Source organism: Simochromis diagramma, unplaced genomic scaffold (assembly GCF_900408965.1).
Source record: "Simochromis diagramma unplaced genomic scaffold, fSimDia1.1 OVJJ01000586.1, whole genome shotgun sequence".
Lineage (NCBI taxonomy): Eukaryota > Metazoa > Chordata > Actinopteri > Cichliformes > Cichlidae > Simochromis > Simochromis diagramma.
The window spans coordinates 34818-54419 of record NW_024387399.1 but is presented as its reverse complement, the minus strand read 5'-3'; the positions used below and the strand labels follow the sequence as shown (position 1 = coordinate 54419).

General features: G+C 43.5%; 1 protein-coding gene across 3 annotated transcripts; it reads right to left on the bottom strand.

The window, feature by feature from the left end:
- Positions 1-9793: 9793 nt before the first annotated feature.
- Positions 9794-13992, bottom strand: LOC120720703. Of its 3 annotated transcripts, XR_005693011.1 has the most exons (5): positions 12812-13987; positions 12162-12213; positions 11343-11490; positions 10907-11075; positions 9794-10795 (listed from the first exon to the last, which is right to left on the bottom strand). XR_005693011.1 is itself a non-coding variant. In XM_040010481.1 (4 exons), the coding sequence occupies exons 2-4, from the start codon at positions 11701-11703 to the stop codon at positions 10672-10674; spliced, it is 654 nt and encodes a 217-aa protein (XP_039866415.1). In that variant the 5' UTR covers positions 11704-12213; positions 12812-13992; the 3' UTR covers positions 9794-10671. The 3 variants fall into 3 exon arrangements, 2 of the variants coding, with proteins under 2 accessions (XP_039866415.1, XP_039866414.1); XM_040010481.1 differs by having other exon boundaries at positions 11343-12213; positions 12812-13992; XM_040010480.1 differs by lacking the exon at positions 12812-13987 and having other exon boundaries at positions 11343-12801.
- Positions 13993-19602: the final 5610 nt, after the last annotated feature.

Here is a 19602-nt window from a genome sequence, read left to right as displayed (position 1 = left end):
AAACATGTCAATCAGGTAGGAATGAAGTAAGACATTAATAGAAATAAAGAGTTGTATGTTGACATGTAGCCCTTTCCTTGCTTAAATCATTGTTAATATTTTTGAAAAATTACCCTGTGATAAGACAGCTTATCAAGATAGAATATGCTAGATAGAACCATATAACTAAAGATGAACCAAACTGTTCAGTTTTATCTAGCTCTCCGTTTAAAGAAAGGCTGGTAACCCCTGTTATAGAGTCTGACAGCTGCAGGGATTATATACAAATATTCAACTATACCAGAATTAAACCAGGTCTAAATAAAAAAAGGAGTGAGTATCACTACAAAGATTAACCCACAGTGGTCCTCATACTACAGTTTGATATCAGCAAACAGCGAGAGCATACATTGATATGACACCACAGCCATGCTATCATTGCAAACACTGATAACAGCATAAATCGAATTAAATCGGGACTTGATGAGATCTTTCGAGTATCACTAGAAGTATTATAAACAGTCGTCTCCATACCACAGTTTGCTTTCAGTAAACACCGACAGCATTCACTGTTAGCATACCACATCCAGGTTAACAGTGTATAAACGATAGTTTAGAATATTTGAGCACAGGTATCAATAAAGGACTACCGTAGTAAACACTTTTACTAACCGCATGCAGATGGACAGGCGCTCTGCAGGTGGGATTGAGTGCCTGTAGTTGGTGTCTAGGCGGGCAATGCTTGGACAAACGCGGGACAGCAGGTCGTCAAACTGGGCGAGGGAAAGACGGTGGTACCGCTGAAAGCCGCCGTCATCCAGGCGCAGCTCCTGGAGCAAATGGTGAAACTCACCAAACTGCTCACGCCTCTGGAGAAGCTGACGGACCCAGGTACGGCGAGGATGTCCTTAATGCCGCTGCTCTGCTCTCCACAGTAAATAGAGAAGGGAGACTCTCTCTTCAAATGCTAGCTTGACAGCTGCCATCTTGCAAAGATACTGTCTGGCACAACTTCCTCCCACATCCCTCCCACATTTCCGGTTCACGTGCGCGATTGATTTGTGCTGGACACGCGTCGAGGTGCGAATGTGCACGCGTCAAATTAGGGGCATCTAGCGCGTTTTCATTCGCGTCTATCGCGTTCGGTGTGAACACACCGTTAGTTATGCTGCTATAGGCTCAGGCTGTTGGTGGACTTCCCATGATGCTCTGCTTTCTTCTCCACTCCCCTCGTTTCACTCCTGATGCTTTTATATGTCACTACTGCATGTCCTTAACTTTTGTCTTCTTTCTCCTTAGTTTGTGTTTTGTTCTTGTCTTTCTGAGCTCGTCTCTTCTCTTTCCCCTCACCCTGCAACCATTTATGGTAGATGTTCCTCCTGGAGCCTGTTTTCACTGGGAGGATCTTTGTGTCAAAGGGAGTTCTTCCTTCCCACCTTCACCAAGTGCTGCTCACAGTCGATTGACTGATGTTTGGGGCTTTCTCTCTAATATTGGAGGCTGTTACCTTACACTGTTAAACAGCTTGAGATGACTGTTGTTATATGTTGGAAATTGTCACCTTATTTATAAGTTACATTGAATTGGTGTAAATGGATAGATGTTATTGTATGTGACAAACAGAAAATGATGGTTGACAGATGGATTGTTGTTTTGTGTGTCTGCAGTCTGTCAGGCTGTCTGATCACAGAGGAAGGCTGTACTTCGCTGGCCTCAGCTCTGAGCTCCAATCCCTCCCATCTGAGAGAGCTGGACCTGAGCTACAATCATCCAGGTGATTCAGGAATGAAGCTGTTATCGGCTGGACTGAAGGATCCAGGTTGGAGACTGGACACTCTCAGGTATGGAGAGGATGTCTGATAGAGGAGGAAGAGCTGGAAACATTTCCTGTGGCCTTCACTCACTTTCTGTTTGTTTCCTGCAGATGAGACAGGAACAATCACACATGCAGGAATATTTTCAGGCTCAGACACACTAGTCTAGCTGGATAGTACATGGATATTTATGTAGGGGGTCTCCAAGGAGTTTGTTTGCAGGAACGTTAATGATAACTGATAAGTCATGTCGAGAGTTTCATTAAAAGTAGACCTCTTTGTTTTAACTGTCTTAGCGCATTTGTGCCGCAATGCTTTATTGTCGTCTTCTTTTGTGGCTGGTTCAATGACCTTTGGTCAGAGCATTATGAAACTTGGTGTTTTGGAATCTGTGAGGTCTCTGTGACTACTGAGTCATTGTTTACATCGTTACATGAAATATGGTAAATTCTGCGCTCAGTTGTTTGTATTTAGCAGACATTTGCACATTTATGTAACTGTTCTTTTAATCATTGCTTGTTTTTGCTGTTTTGGTAGTTGTAGAAATGGTTTATATAAGCATTCAGCTGAGATTGTAGTGTTTCTCGTTGAACACTACTGGGTTGATATTTGATAACAGGTTTCACAGCACGGAGGGTTACATAACTCTTGTGCCCAACTGTGATTCCACAGCTATGTTAATATATATATATATATATATATATATATATATATATATTAGGGGTGCAACGATATTCGTATCGATATTGAACCGTTCCATACAGTGCTTTCGGTTCCGTACGCATATGTATCGAACAATACAAAATTTTTAATTTATTTTATCAACTTTCCTTCTGACGATGCTGTCTGTGTTGAGCGCTCAGTGGAGGGCAAGCAGGGCAAGCTGCACTCGACAGTGCAGCCTAGGCGGAGCAGTCGAGTGCAGATTCACTGAGCGCAGGGCAAGCTGCACTCGACAGTGCAGCCTAGGCGGAGCAGTCGAGTGCAGATTCACTGAGCGCAGGGCAAGCTGCACTCGACAGTGCAGCCTAGGCGGAGCAGTCGAGTGCAGATTCAGTGAGCGCAGGGCAAGCTGCACTCGACAGTGCAGCCTAGGCGGAGCAGTCGAGTGCAGATTCACTGAGCGCAGGGCAAGCTGTACTCGACAGTGCAGCCTAGGCGGAGTAGTCGAGTGCAGATTCACTGAGCGCAGGGCAAGCTAGCGAGACAGAAGTTAAGCTCTCATTGCAACATGGCAAATTGAACCTCCCCATCCTCATTCAGATCTGGCGTTTGGAACTATTTTGGTTTTCATGTGACGTATGACCCTGAAGGTAAGCGTGTCATGGACTAAAGTAAAACAGTATGTTGGATGTGCTACGCAATGCTCAATTACATGGGTGGGAGCTAGTGTGTTAGCGCAGTTAGCTCGTTAACGTGTTGGCCGTCCAGCCCCATGCACGGGGCGATCCGCGGTAGCTCGTTAACGGAGATTTGCCGTGTTGTGGCGTTAACGTCATTTCAACGAGATTTACGCTGACAGCACTAGTGGGAACACAACAAATATGACTGCACATTTACACTGACAGCATCCTAGTGCAACAACAAGTGGAAGCCGACAAAAACAACAAGCACGCATGCTACAAACTTTACCCGAGTCATTTAGACAGCCGTTAGCACATGATTCTCCTTATGGGGACCTGATATGTTTAATATGCTGCTGAGAATATAGCTCAGAAGAAGCGTATAGTATAGCTTTTATTTTGGAAAGAGACATTTCTCTGTAATAAACTCTCTTTTCCAAAGATGAGTGATTCCTCAATCAGATACAGGGCTCGCAAAATTTTTCCAGTCGGGCTACCAAAATCTCTCTCTGCCCTGCCTGTCGGCCTATCGTAGGAAGGAAAAATATATGTCAATGCTTTTGCATTCTTTCGGAAATGTAGCTGGGTAATTATGTCATTGGCATCGGTGAGCCACTGTCAATATGTGACATACTGAAATCGCGTTTGAATTTACGCTTGTTTTTTGCTTTCACTTTGCAATCGCGCGAACTGTATATAGAGAGCGACAGTACTGATTGGTGAGTGACGATCATTTGCGCACCAATTCCTCTGACATCGTCTTATCAATCGTTAGCTTACTATGCAAACATGACAAGGGACATCTCCCGCAGCTTAAACATGTGAGAGGTTGATCGCGCAGAGAATCGCTGAGCGTTATGTGAGTGCGTGTGTGTGTAAAAGCAGCAGGATATATATTTTAGTTCTGCTGAGCCAAATAAGAGAGGTCAGGGTGAAGAAGTGACAGCCAAAGAAAAGCTTACCACAAAACAGAAAAGTTATGACAAATCAGACTATAAGGCAAAAAGAAAGTGCAGCTTTATGGTTTCATGTACAAAAGAATTTCTGTGGCTGCAAAATGACGAGCTAAATAACCAGGGCTGCACATAAGTGGCCCGCAGGTGCGCATTCGCTGTCAAAATAAAAAACGCGCACAAGATAAGAAGTTGCAAAGCGTGTTTGCGTACATAAGATTTTCAGGAGGACAGACATTTGTTTAGAACTCTTAAAGATGTCGAAGAAGCTCCTTTAAGCAATTACTTTGGTGTTCCTCTACCTCCAAAGAAATGTCAGAAGGAGTCCGAACCACAAAAGAAGCGCGTATTCTCGGAAAAGTAGTTGCAGGAGGTGAGCTGGCTTCAAACAAATGATGAACGCACAGAGATGTGGTGCGGAATGTGCCGTGAAAATTTAATAAATGACAAATTAAAAAGGCATGAACATTTTTTTTTGTATCGAAAAAATATCAAACGGTGACATCAAAGTATCGAACCGAACCGAACCGTGAATTTTGTGTATAGTTGCACCCCTAACACACACACACACACACACACACACACACACACACACACATATATATATATATATATATATATATATATATATATATATATATATATAAACACCCAGCACGCCCCTGCAGGCGGTTTTATCCTTCAAGCTCGGGTCCTCTACCAGAGGCCTGGGAGCTTGAGGGTCCTGCGCAGTATCTTAGCTGTTCCCAGGACGGCGCGTTTCTGGACAGAGTTCTCCGATGTTATTCCTGGGATCTGCTGGAGCCACTCGCCTAGCTTGGGAGTCACCGCACCTAGTGCTCCGATTACCACGGGGACCACTGTTACCTTCACCCTCCACATCCTCTCGAGCTCTTCTCTGAGCCCTTGGTATTTCTCCAGCTTCTCATGTTCTTTCTTCCTGATATTGCTGTCATTCGGAAGCGCTACATCAATCACTACGGCCGTCTTCTTCTGTTTGTCTACCACCACTATGTCCGGTTGGTTAGCCACAAATATTTTGTCCGTCTGTATCTGGAAGTCCCACAGGATCTTAGCTCGGTCATTCTCCACCACCCTTGGGGGCATCTCCCATTTTAACCTTGGGACTTCCAGGTTATACTCAGCACAGATGTTCCTGTACACTATGCCGGCCACTTGGTTATGGCGTTCCATGTATGCCTTGCCTGCTAGCATCTTGCACCCTGCTGTTATGTGCTGGATTGTCTCTGGGGCATCTTTACACAGCCTGCACCTGGGGTCTTGCCTGGTGTGATAGACCCCAGCCTCTATGGATCTTGTGCTCAGAGCTTGTTCTTGTGCTGCCATGATTAGTGCCTCTGTGCTGTCTTTCAGTCCAGCTTTGTCCAGCCACTGGTAGGATTTCTGGATATCAGCCACCTCCTCTACCTGCCGGTGGTACATACCGTGCAGGGCCCTGTCCTTCCATGATGGTTTCTCATCTCCCTCCTCTTTCTTGGGTTTCTGCTGCCTGAGGTATTCACTGAGCACTCGGTCAGTTGGGGCCATCTTCCCAATGTATTCTTGGATGTTCGTTGTCTCATCCTGGACTGTGGTGCTGACACTCACCAGTCCCCGGCCCCCTTCCTTCCGCTTAGCGTACAGCCTCAGGGTCCTGGACTTGGGGTGAAACCCTCCATGCATGGTAAGGAGCTTTCTTGTCTTTATGTCAGTGGCTTCTATCTCCTCCTTTGGCCAGCCTATTACCCCAGCAGGGTACCTGATCACGGGCAGGGCATACGTGTTGATGGCCCGGATCTTGTTCTTACCGTTCAGCTGACTCCTCAGGACTTGCCTGACCCTCTGCAGGTACTTGGTGGTTGCAGCTTTTCTAGCGGCCTCTTCATGGTTCCCATTCGCCTGCGGGATCCCCAGGTACTTGTAACTGTCCTCTATGTCTGCAATGTTGCCTTCTGGTAGTTCAATCCCCTCAGTTCTGACTACCTTCCCTCTCTTTGTGACCATCAGACGCCCATTCTCCAGTCAGAACACATTCCAATGTAAGTGTCCATTTTTGTTATAAAGAACAAAAAAGAAATTAAGTCTTTTATTTAAATATATTTTTTTTATTAATTACAAAATAAAACTAACACTATGCCAACTTGTAACTTTAATTGACAGTCTATAGAACAAACCTGATGACTCCAACTCCCATCCATCCATCCATTCGCTTCGGCTTATACTTTTCAGGGTCGCGGGGGACGCTGGAGCCTATCCCAGCTGTCATAGGGCGAGAAGCGGGGTATAGGTCGCCAGTCTGCCGCAGGGCTAACACTTTTTTTTTTTTTTTCTCGTTTGGCTCTCGGCGAAGGCGGTCGCACTTTTTCTCCTCTCCTCTCCATTATCTTCCCTGCTTAGCTTATGTCCTTGTCTTGTCTCATGTTTTTACTTTTCCCTGGAACATTCTCTCACAGTCTGTTTCTAAAACCTAAAAGAGAATTATGGATTTGATCAACTGGTCTCTGAATGCAATCGACACGCTCTTCTCAACGAGAAGCCCCGGCTCGGGAGAGCCAAAGTGCCCTGGAGGTACTTTCCCTGCCGGATACATGATGGACGGGTGGCATAACTGGAGGGTCGTGTGCCTGGTGGGACTGTCCATCGAGGACGCTGAAGATATCTACCTATTCGGAACCATGATAACAGGGTTCTTGCTGATCGGAGCTGGCTTGGCCCTGACTTATCGGAGAATTAAGAAAGCGGAACTGGCTGTTCAAACCCCCCCAAGGCTGCCCGCTGGGATTGAAATGATGGGACGAGGCGGGACTTCTCAGAAAGGGCTCACTGAGTGCAGCATGGTTAAGATCTTGGAGAAGCTTACGGCTGCCATGAATACTCAGAATAAGACCTCTGAGCGTACATGGGATTACATCAAGGAGAAGTTCACTCAGAATAACACCTCTGACCGAAAGTTGGATCACATCTTGGAGCAGCTCACTGCAGTAATGAGGTCTCAGAATCTGCTCTCTGAGCACAAGAATGACAAGACCACAGAGCGCAAGTTTGATAACATCATGGAGAAGCTCGCAGCTCTCCAACGGGAGATTGAGAGACCAGTGTCGTTGTCGGAGTGTTAGAGAACGGCTTTGAAATTCTCATGAGCTGTTCGCATAAAAGAAAAAAACACCATCACTTCATGCGGCTATCCCTTCGGCGCTAGCTGTGGGCTCAAGGCTGGAGCCGAACAAAAACTCCCTGATAATGACTGTGTTTAGACTGTTCCTCCCATTCCATGCAAGGCCACCTGGGTTGGCTGGAAGACTGTTTACTTAGCCTGGCAGGGCGAAGGACACTGTCTCAGCTGACCTCTCGACACGCACACACATACATATACACTGATATGCACGCACTCATCCCCCTCCCTTTCCAAACGCCTTCGATGCTTGTGCCCTCCTTGAGAACACGGTGGGTCTGAGCCACGCTGGAATGGTAGCGCTGGGCAGGGCGGCTGCTGTGTCTGCTTCGGATTACTTCTCACCCCCCACATCCCTGTGGCATTTCACGTGTTCCATAATGTTGTGTTGTGGACATTTATGCTTTTGTGCAGAGGAGTTTTTTTTGTTTCCTGTTCTCATGCTGTCCTCCTATAGGAGCCCAGCATGAGTAGAGGTCTCTTTTTTCCTCTTGTACTTTCCCATTGTAGTGTATATTTCAGTGTTTTTTCTGTAACGCTACCGATCTCTGACTTGTATCCCCATGTAATGTCTGTGTTGTGTGTGTGTAAGGTCGGGGGGGTTGGCAAATAAAGCCTTGATTGATAGGGACAGACAACCATTCACACTCACATTCACTCACACATTCACACCTAGTGGCAATTTGGATTATCCAATTAATCTATCCCCACAAGCTGCATGTCTTTGGACGGTGGGTGCGTGGGTTCCCTCTGGGTACTCCGGCTTCCTCCCACCGTCCAACTCCCAGAAAACTTAAAAATCAACCACACATATCTAAAGTTTGTGGGCTGTGAGCAAAAAGCGAAAAGGTTAGCATGGAAGAAAACTAGATGATTTTAAGGTACTTAGTACCAGGTGAGTCCCCTCCCCCACATTAGCTCCAGAACCCTGTAATATCTACTTCGTAAGACTACCTGTTTTATGAAATCATGGCTGTTACTAATATATGAGTGTTTAATGGATTTTTGCCCAGTGCTGTTCTCTTTGATGGTATGAGCCAGTGGAGCTCACCCAGCCATTCCTTTTTTTCTATCAAGAAAAAGAGAAGTGAGCGATTCAGTCACACCAGTTAGTCATGACCCCGTGTTTGTTTCTCCCCCCGTTGCCAGTGTTTGGCCTTTGTGTCTTTGTCCACGTCTCCATATTTGTCATGCTTCCTGTTTTATTTTGATGATCCTCGTCCTTTGTTTAGTTTATTTAGGTTTGCTTCCCCTTTCTCTCGCTGTGTCAGACTAGTCCCAGCTGTGTTCCAACCTGTTCCCATCCTCTCGTTATCCTGCCTGTGTATTTACTGTAAGTGCTATGTCTCCCTCTGTTCTTTGTTTCCCTCTTCACAGTAGCTGGTGTGGTCTTGTGTACTTGTAGGGTCTCCGGTTATAGGTAATCCACCCAAATGCAGTGTCTGGGAGTAACAGAATGCATGTACCAGCGTTACGTATTTAAAATCCAAAATATGAGTAACTGTATTCTGTTATAGTTACTGTTTAAAAAGGTGATATTCAGAATACAGTTACTTCTTTTGAAATAAATGGATTACACAGCGGTCTTTTCCTGTTTCATATGTTAGGCAACGGGTGGCCAACCCGCTGCTCTGGAGCCGCATGCGGCTCTTTGCCTGGTTTCATGGGGCTCTTACGTTCATATTGAAGTTTGTGTTTTGATTTTTCTTTTTTTTTTTTAAATATGCGTGTTTGCTTCGCTTGAGCTCAATACGGTATTTTCATCAAATGCGCATGTGTGTGAGAGGCAAGCCATTCTGCCTTATATGTCAGACGTCATTAGCACATTTCAAAGCTTCAGTGCCACTTTAGCTCACTCCATGCTAACAACGACCAGGAATTTCCAAAAGGGAGTGAACTTCACAAGCCCGAGTTGGTCACTTTGAAAAGTCAGCAAGAAAAGCAGACACAGTTTTTCCAAAAATTTACAAAGAGCTCAGAGACCATAACACTCTCATCATATCAGCTGGCTTGGAACATCGCACGGGCTAAAAAGCCATACAATGAAGGGGAGTTCTTTAAAAAAATGCCACAGTTACATTGTAGAAATCTTGTCTCCTGAAAATGACAAAGTAAAACACATGGTATCAGATGACCAACTGTCCCACCACACTGTTGAACACAGAACATCGAACATTAACTCAGCTGCACTGTAAAAAAAAAAAACTGTAGATTTTACGGTAAAACGCTGGCAGCTGTGGTTGCCAGAAATCTACCGTAAAATTACGGGTGAAACATTTTCTTCTTTAACGGTAACAAGGTATTGTTATTGTTGATTTTACGGTTAAAAACAGTGCTAGGGTCAATATTTTACCGTAGAAGAAAATGTTTTAACTTGAAGAAAAAATAATGTTTTTCCCTAGAATTAACATGAAAATAACATATAAAATAAAGTTTGTGCCAGAAAACACAACATTTTTTCCCTGTAAAATTAACTATCAAAAAATAATAAAATACAATTTTATTCTGTAACTCTTAAGTGTTCTACTCTGTAAGCTTAATACACAAACCATGATTTTATTCAAATTACTAAATGTAACACAAAAATGTCCACCTTAAATTTCCAAAAAAGTATTTTATTTAACATCTTTGATGTTTTGAACATCAAACATTTACATTTGTACTCAACAAATCACAAATAGTTACTAGTTATCTCCATGACAGTAACAGTGAGGAATCACAGAATTCTTACAAGTTCTGTTCAAACTGTGCAAAACCAGTGCTGTAAGTTGAGCACACATTATACTTCACATTACCTTTAGCAGACAATTCAGACACCTTTAAGTGTTTTGGTGCTGTTCTCACTACATAAATGTCAGTACACATAGAATCTTGACTTTTCAAATTATCCAAATACAAATATAGAGAATTAAACATTTTTTCTATAATTGAAAGAAAATCTGAATTGAAGAAATTACAGGAACAAGTTTACACCCACATATTTTGCAAACAGAACTGAGCAGTAAACCTGAAAATGTACATCTTAAAACTGTATCAGGTAACAAACAAAAACTTTACACTTGTTTTGAGAACTTCAACTGCAAATTTTTGGATAACTACAAAATGCCAGCAATGTACATGCAGCATACTTTTACACTATTGGAATACAAATATCTTTAAAACTGGGAAAATTAAAATCCAAGAAACAAAATCGCAGGTTTACCACATTTTTACCAGATACATTTTTCAGATATAAAACAGTGAATCAAAAGTAGACCATGTACTTTTACAAATTGTGTCTAGTAAAACTTCACATTGTTAAACTTCCCACTCACAATCAGAAATGTAACAATTGTTTCAAAAACAGAACATCTGTAGAGCATGTAACATAGTATACCTTTATTACTTTGTCTCAAACAAGAGGGGTAGGACTAGAGCCACTCATGGTCAGCAATGTCTGAGATGAGAGTGAGGACTCTGGGATTGACTGAGAACACTTTTTTCTTCTTGGATTCAACCTTGGTGCCTCTCTCAGGATTTATGGAAAAGAAACACCTTCATGAAAAAAGGGCGAGAGAGATTGAGGAAATTAACAACCTGAGGTGGGATATCAAATGGCCAAGTTTGAAAAGCACAAAAATAAATCCATAATAAAATAAATTTTACCGTTGAAGGAACTCCAGTGTTGATCGTAGTTCTACAGGGTAGTGTATGTTAAAGCAGTAGTAACTGCCAAACATTAGGCAGATAGCAGAGGTGAAGGTTGTGATGCGGTCGTTGACAGTCTTCTTGTCAATGCTCAACATTAATGTCTCAGCAGCGAAGCAGGAGGAACCTGAGAATTAAAACAACAACAACAACAACAAATTAAAAACTTTAATAACAAGAGCTTTAATGTCAGTCATATATAGAAATACAGAGATACTTGTTACATGGCTCATAGGATGAGTTATGTTACTAGTTGAACTTATATGGTTGTGTTATCCAGTGTATTAGTGAGGAAGCAACAGAACATGAAACTAAACAAGCCAAGAGTACAAGAATGTGGCAGTTACAACAGAAAAAAAAAAAAAAAAAGTTGAATTTTGCTCTTTCAGCTTACCGCAAACAATGATGAAGGGTGTTAGTGGGATGTTGAGTAGAGAGAAGTACACAGCCAAAACCTTGTGCTTCTTTTTGGCAGAACCAAGTGGGTTCACTACTTCAAATGCATCCTGGTATAGAACCAGCTTGAGGCAATGTGGATTTTCCTGAAAAAATTTGTTTGACACAAACACGTTACCATCACAACAGTCCCTGAGAACATCTGGTCTTGAAACATTATTAGGATTCACTGATATGAGACCTTGCCAAAAACTTGATTCCAGCATACCCTTCAAAATATTTAGCAGAGGAACACAATAGGCAAATCTCTCCATCCCTGCCCAAAAACACTTTTCTGGGTTCAACATACTTGAACACATCTTTAAAGCACTGGACTCTTGAATAAGCAGTTCTCAGGGGCCATGTGTGACAAGCTGAGAACAAGTCAGATTGTTTTACTGTGTCACAGATTTTTATGTCTTCATCTGAAACTGACATATCTTTTAGAAGTGACCTTAGTCTATTCAATGTATACATCTGTCCCAATTCATGTATATTTTGTATTTCTTCAACAATGGTTTGAATGGTAGATGCTGGCAGAAGATGCTGTCCCTGTAGTTTAATGTAAAACATACATACATGTCTGAGATACAGGTCACTGAAATTAGACCCATCCATACCAGGGTCTTCTATATCTGATACACTGGCACCTTCCTGTATGGTGGCACTTGTAGATGGACTCTCTGAGTATCTTTGTTTAAACCACAAATCACATTTTCCTAACGTTTGTGTTTTCTAGACATATGGGAGGTAAATGTAGATTTTACAGAGAACTCACTTTGGCATCCTCTCACTGGACAAGTTACATGCCGTCCCTCTTCTATGTGTTCCTGTAAGTGAGCAATCAAAGCTTTAGTTCCCTCACATTGGCATTCACAAAGTGAGACAGTGCAATTCAAACCCATTAAGGTAGCATTCTGAGAAACAGTTGCGGTATCAGTGTGGTGGCGGTAGAAGTGAGACTTTAAAGCAGCATATCCAGAAAACACCTGCTTACAACTTACTTCAACACATTTAAAAATACACCGGGGTTCATTACGTTGCAGTCTGCAATGCAAAACATAAGCTTTCACGGACTGAACCGATTCTCCACATATGCTGCAAAAATACATAATCAATATGACACAGCTGCGAGGCTAGCTAACTTAAAGCTTCAGCCGGATGTCAAACAAGGCGGGAAAATCCAGGCCGCATTTAGACAAAGCATTCAAATATAGCTATACTAATTAGACGGTTTCCATTAATACACCCATCTCCAAAACACGTCTCAAAACGCGCACTGCTGGTTTTGCAAGGCTCTTTTCAGCCTGATGTAGCTAACGCTAATGCTAGAAACGAGCTAAAGCTAACGTAAATTTATCATTTGCGCCTTCACTGCCTGCAACACAATGCACCAACACAATAAACCAAGTTGGATTATTTTCTTACCGTAGTAACTGAAGACGAGCTGTGGCAGACGTTAAATTAAAAAAAATGAGAAACAAGTCCAGGAAAATGAAGATAGCGTGCTGCCATAGTCCAAAGCAAAACTTGTGTGGAGCTGTACAGACGTTATCTGCGGTGGAGCCTGATGCAGTGCGCTGATTGGCCCGTTTGAAATCAGGCGCCTTGATGTGAAACGGTGCTCTAAACGTCAGGGGAAAACGCCTAGTTTTGGGAGGAGGTGCTTTTAAAATCTTTTTTCTTCATATGATAATTAACTATGAATAAATAGAACAGACAACAGATTATTGTTTTAACACTTTTGGGATTATATGAATTCACTCAATAATATAGTATGTCTATCATTAGCTGTAGGTCTCTCAAGTTGTTGTTAGCTTTTACATTTTAAACTCATGGTTTATTGAGTTCAACAGAATGTAGATTTAACAGCTACATCCCATATTCTTTACAAAAACTACATCCAAAAATTGCCCTAATACATTTCTAGTATAAAGATCTTGGGACATATGTACCTGTTATATGAATATGCTGTATTAAAGGTGCTATGAATCAAGAATGGATTTAATGTAAAGTGCTTTGGGCTTCTTGAAAACCGCTATCTAATCCATTATTATTATTATGTGAAATTAATTCAAAAATCACAAAGTCATATTACAGCATGTATCCATTACCAGCACAACCATGCTTACATTCAGCAATTAAAACCTGTATTTTTTTTCAATAAATAAATGTAAAAAAAATTGTGTTTGCCTGTTCTAAACTTTATTGGAATCTTCCGTTAAAAAAAACTATGCAAGAGTGATTTACAGTAGGTTTATGTATTTTTTTCAGAGAAAAAATGTACATATTACGGTTTTTCTACATTTCTTTATTTACGGCAATTTCACATCAAATCAACAGTTTTAAACTGTTTTATAGTTAACAGGTTTTTCCTGTCGTATTTTTACTGTCTTTCACTGTTAAATATACGGCTCTTTTTTACAGTGTGCGGCTGAGTTGGAAATGATCAATCTTTGTGAGGAGGAGCAACTGAAACCTGCTTTAAGGGAAGAGACCATTGAGTTCTGGCAAAGTGTGCCAATGGAAAAAATACCGCAATGTCAAATGGGCTGCACTTAAGATACTGTAAATGTTTGCGTCAACATACGTCTGTGAGTCTGTGTTTTCCACCCTAAAACATGTGAAATCAATGCATCGATCAGAATCAGAATCAGAAAGGGTTTTATTGCCAAATGTTGAGCGGGTTTACAACATTAGGAAATTGCTGCGGTGCTTCAGTGCAAACATACTGTTATAAATTAAGCTTAAATAGACATGAAAATAAAAATGAGAATAAGAATTAAAAGTGCTAAGTAGATAGATAGATATATACATGAGTGCAGGTGGCGATCAGTGCCTGAGGGGAGCAGGTCAAACAGACTGTGTCCAGGGTGAGAAGGGTCAGCTGTGATCCGAGCTGCACGCCCCAGTGTCCTGGAGGTGTACAGGTCCTGCAGAGATGGGAGTCTGCAGCCAATCACCTTCTCAGCAGAGCGCACAACACGCTGCAGTCTCTGTTTGTCCCTGATAGTGGCTCCAGCGTACCACACGGTGATGGAGGAGGTGAGGATGGACTCGATGATTGCAGTGTAGAATTGCATCATCGTCCGTGTTGGCAGGTTGAATTTCTTCAGCTGCCTCAGGAAGTACATCCTCTGCTGGGCTTTCTTAATGACGGAGGTGATGGTGGGCTCCCACTTCAGGTCCAGGGTGATGGTGGTACCCAGGAAGCGGAATGAGTCCACAGAGGTGATGGGGGTGTCAGTCAGGATGATGGGGGGGAGTGGAGCTGTGTGCTTCCTGAAGTCCACAATAATCTCCACTGTCTTCTGGGCATTCAGCACCAGGTTGTTGTGGCTGCACCAGGACACCAGACGTTCAACCTCCCTTCTGTAGGCAGACTCATCCCCGTCCGAGATGAGTCCAATAACGGTGGTGTCATCTGCAAACTTGATTAGCTTGACAGACTGGTGGGTGGAGGTGCAGCAGTTAGTATACAGGGAGAAGAGCAGGGGAGAAAGAACACAGCCCTGAGGGGAGCCGGTGCTGATGGTCCGGGAGTCCGAGACATTCTTTCCCAGCCTCACATGCTGTTTCCTGTCCGTCAGGAAGTCAGTGATCCACCGGCAGATGGGATCAGGCACATTCATCTGGGAAAGCTTGCCTCGGAGATGGTCTGGAAGGATGGTATTGAAGGCAGACCTGAAGTCCACAAACAGGATCCTGGCGTAGGTTCCTGGGGAGTCCAGATGCTGCAGGATGAAGTGTAGGGCCATGTTGATGGCGTCATCTACAGACCTGTTGGCTCTGTATGCAAACTGCAGGGGGTCCAGGAGGGGGGCCGTGAGGGTCTTGAGATAGGAGAGAACCAGGCGCTCAAAAGACTTCATGACCACAGATGTCAGAGCCACGGGTCTGTAGTCATTTAGTCCAGTGATCCTAGGTTTCTTGGGGACAGGGATTATGGTAGAGGACTTGAAGCAGGCAGGCACATGACATGCCTGCAGTGAGGAGTTGAAAATGCCAGAAAACACTGGGGCCAGCTCGTTTGCACAGTGTCTGAGGGTGGCAGGAGACACACCGTCTTGGCCGGGAGCTTTTCGAGCATTCAGACTCTTAAACTGCTTCCTCACACCTTCTTCATGAATATGAAGAGTTGTGGTGGGAGGAGGTGGTGTGAAATCCTCTTTTGTGTGGGGTGAGGAGGGGGGTGTTGTAGGTGAAGTGTTTGAAGGTGGTGATGGCTATATGGAGGGGGGAGAGGTGGGGGAATGAGTGTCCAAAGTGTCTCCATTGTTGGGGCCGTTGGAGGTGTGAAGGCTGCCTGATGGCTCGTCAAAACGGCAGTAAAAGTCATTGAGGGTGTTGGCCAAGAGCAAGTCATCAGTGGAGTGGGGGGTTTTAGGCTTGTAGTTGGTGATATTCCTAAAACCTTTCCACACAGAGGCCGAGTCATTCTCTGAGATCTGCTGCTGCATCTTCTCATAGTGCTGATGTTTAGCAATGTCCACTTCTTTAGTGAACCTGTACTTGGCCTCTCTGTAGCAGTCCCTGTCTCCGCTTCTGAACGCCTTTCTCTTTTCCAGCCACAGCTTTTTGAGTTTAGGAGTAAACCAGGGTTTGTCATTGTTATAACTCACCCTGGTGTGTGATGGCACAATGCTGTCCTCACAGAAGTGGATATAGGAGGTGACAGTGTCCGTAAACTCGTCCAAGCTGTTAGAAGCAGCCTTCATTGTGTCCCAGTCTGTAGACTCCAAACACGTGCGAAGCTCCTCCACAGCCTCGTTGCTCCACAGTTTTTTGGTCCTCACGACAGGTTTGGAGAGCTTCAGCCTCTGTCTGTACGCGGGGATTAGGTGGATCGTGACGTGGTCAGAAAGTCAGAGTGAAGCGCGGGGCACCGCACGATAGGCCCCGCTGATCGTGCTGTAACAGTGGTCTAATGTCCTCTCCTCTCTGGTCGGGCATTTAATATACTGCTTGTATTTGGGAAGCTCATGGCTCAGATTGGCTTTGTTAAAGTCCCCAAGAGCAATAATGAGAGAGTCCGGGAATGTCCGCTCCATGTGCAGTATCTGCTCCGCGAGTGCGCACTGAGCTGCCTGCGCATCCGCATCTGGCGGGATGTAAACAGCGGCCAGGATGAATGAAGCAAACTCCCGCGGAGAATAAAACGGTTTGCAGTGAATAAAAAGGTATTCCAGAGAGGAAGAGCAGTGCTGAGCAATCACTGTTACATCTGTGCACCAGCCACTATTAATGTAGAAGCAGACACCTCCACCTTTGGTCTTACCAGAGAGAGAGGCCTGCCGGTCTGCGCGCAGCAGATGAAAGCCCTCCAGCTTGAGCGCGCTGTCCGGGATGTCCTCACAGAGCCACGACTCCGTAAAACATAAGACACAGGAGGAGGCAAAGTCTCTGTTCATGCTTCTCATCAGGGCCAGCTCGTCTATTTTATTCCTGAGTGAGCGTACATTGGAAAGGAAGATCCCAGGAAGAGCAGTTCGCAGTCCACGTCTCCTCAGACGCACGAGTGCGCCGGCTCGCTTACCTCTCTTTCGGCGTCTCACTTTCCTGATCAGAGTCTGCAGTAAATCTGCCGCAGATGCGACAAATATTGGACGTAAATCCACAGGTGTTGTAGTCCTGTAGTTAAGAAGCTCTTCTCTGGTGTAAGAATATCCAGAGGAGTGCCCAGACACAGAAGTTATGCACAAAAACAAAACAGAAGTAACGCACTGAAGCACCAGGGCATCCATACGCGGCGCCATCTTGGATCGATCTGTTCTGACTGACACTCATGTGAAAGAATATAGTTGAAAATGACTGGCCTGTGGTTTTAGTACTGTAGGAGTCAGTTTCTGTCATTATCATGTTGGTGTGTGGCATATACAATAAATCTGGGTGAGCAGAGGCGGTGTGTGTGTGTGTGTGAGTGAATGAGTGAGTGATGGGTGATGTTCATGCGTACTCATGTGTAGGATGTGGCTCTTTGCGGTGCGGTAACACAGTAAAAAAAGTGGCTCTTGATCTCTGACTGGTTGGCTACCCCTTTGTTAGGCTATACCCACTCTAATTTTGGTAATTCCACGCTGGTGGAAACCCAAAGAAAACACACATTAAGAGGCTCTAATGCCTATGTCTCAATCTCGCGGGGCATGTCACCTCTACTTGCGGCCCGTATAATGACATGAAGAAATATTTTTAAAAATTATTATTCAAAAACTGATTTAATATGAAGGCAATAAGCAGAGTGATACAGGCAGGGAAGAAAAGGAGAGCCGAAAAGTACGAGTTGTCACCAACCAAACGAGAGATGGAAGCATGTAAATATAATAATAACCACTGCAGCCAAAAAGAGTGCCTTACGAGCCCAGTTTAAGTAAGGTATTAAGACTCGACTGTACACTGTGTTTGCATTTTCCTCCGAAACAATAAGTTCTGTTGGAGCAGCCTTTCAATGCCTCTCTCTGTCTCTCACTAGCAAAGTTGACCAAGAAAACAAAGCAGAGCTAATTTTCGGCTCCAAGCCCGACACGGAACCCGGCGTATTAGCCAGAGATCCCTACGGTTCGGAGCCGCGGACCTGTTTTATATATGCGCAGAATAGTTTTCTATACGAGATCGCTGCAAAAAGTACAGCCTTACCTAATGCCCACCTTACTGTTACTCAATTTATATTAAGATTTAAAAATATTTGGTATTGGAATGGAGAGTAACCTTCAGTAATAGTAATAAATTGCACAGCAATAGCACATTCATGTAGTTGTAAAAAGCATGATAATATATTAAGTAATCCAAAGTATTCAGAATACTTTACACTCATACTTTACTCTCAATGTAACGTATTCGTTCTGTAATCTGTAGTGGAATACATTTTAAAAGTAACCTTCCCAACACTGCCCAAATGTCAATAAAGGTCATTTAACAAGGTTAAATGTCTGTGTATTATTATAAATCACATTTTAAATTATCATTTAAAATCCTGACCTGAGAGTTTCAAGTTTACAGTGTGGATTCTCTAATACAGCAGACAGAAGTGTCACTCCTGAATCCTGCAGGTCGTTGTTACTCAGGTCCAGGTCTCTCAGACTAGAATACTGCGAGGTGAGAACTGACGACAGAGCTTCACAGCTTTTCTCTGAGATGTTACAGCAGCTCAGCCTGAGGAAAAAACAAATCAAAAAAACATCTGGGATCAACTGATTTCTCCATAAATGGTTATATAAAAACATTAGATTGCCATTGGTCACTTTCCTAACACTGTTGTTAGGCAAAAATAAATCTAGATTAACAACAGTGGTGTTATTAAAAGATGACTATAATGCCATCAATAATGAGGAATTTTATTTATAGCTCTGCATTCTTATTTTTAGACTTCAGTCAAAAATAATTGCCATTCATCTCATTCTTGACCATGGAGAAGCTAACCAGTTTGTTGTCCTTCTAAAGTCTGTTTAGGCTCCTTTAAGGTCAACATACATAAAACACAAATTTTCTTCTGATCGGTCACTTTCAAGAATCACATACAACTTGGTGGTAAATACATTAGATGGTCACCTAGCCAACAGGAACCTGCTATATATGTTATATCTGGAAGCTTCATCAAACCACCTTAGGTGTCAAATACAGGATAGATGCAAGATGCAAAGCTGCTCTTGCTCTCTTAGCTGCTCTTGCTCTTGACGAAGGCGGTCGCACTTTTCTCCTCTCCTCCTCCTCCTCTCCCTTAGCTTCCCTGCTTAGCCTCTTGTGTCCTTGTCTAGTCTCGTGTTTTTTGTATTACTTTTCCCTGGAACACTCTCTCACAGTCTGTTCTCTAAAGCCTAAAAGAGAATTATGGATTTGATCAACTGGTCCCTGAATGCAATTGACACCCCTTTCTCAATGAGAAGTTTGGGCTTGGGTGAGCCTGAGTGCTGAAGATATCTACCTATTCGGAACCATGATAACAGGGTTCTTGCTGATCGGAGCTGGCTTGGCCCTGGCTTATCGAAGAATTAAGGAAGCGGAACCAGCTGTTCAAATCCCCACAAATGGTAAATGGTAAATGGCCTGTATTTGTATAGCGCTTTTACTAGTTCCGCCTAGGGACCCCAAAGCGCTTTATACACCCAGTCATCCACCCATTCACACACACTGTTTGAGGCAAACTACAATTGTAGCCACAGCTGCCCTGGGGCAGACTGACAGAAGCGAGGCTGTCATATTGCGCCATTGGCCCTTCTGGCCAA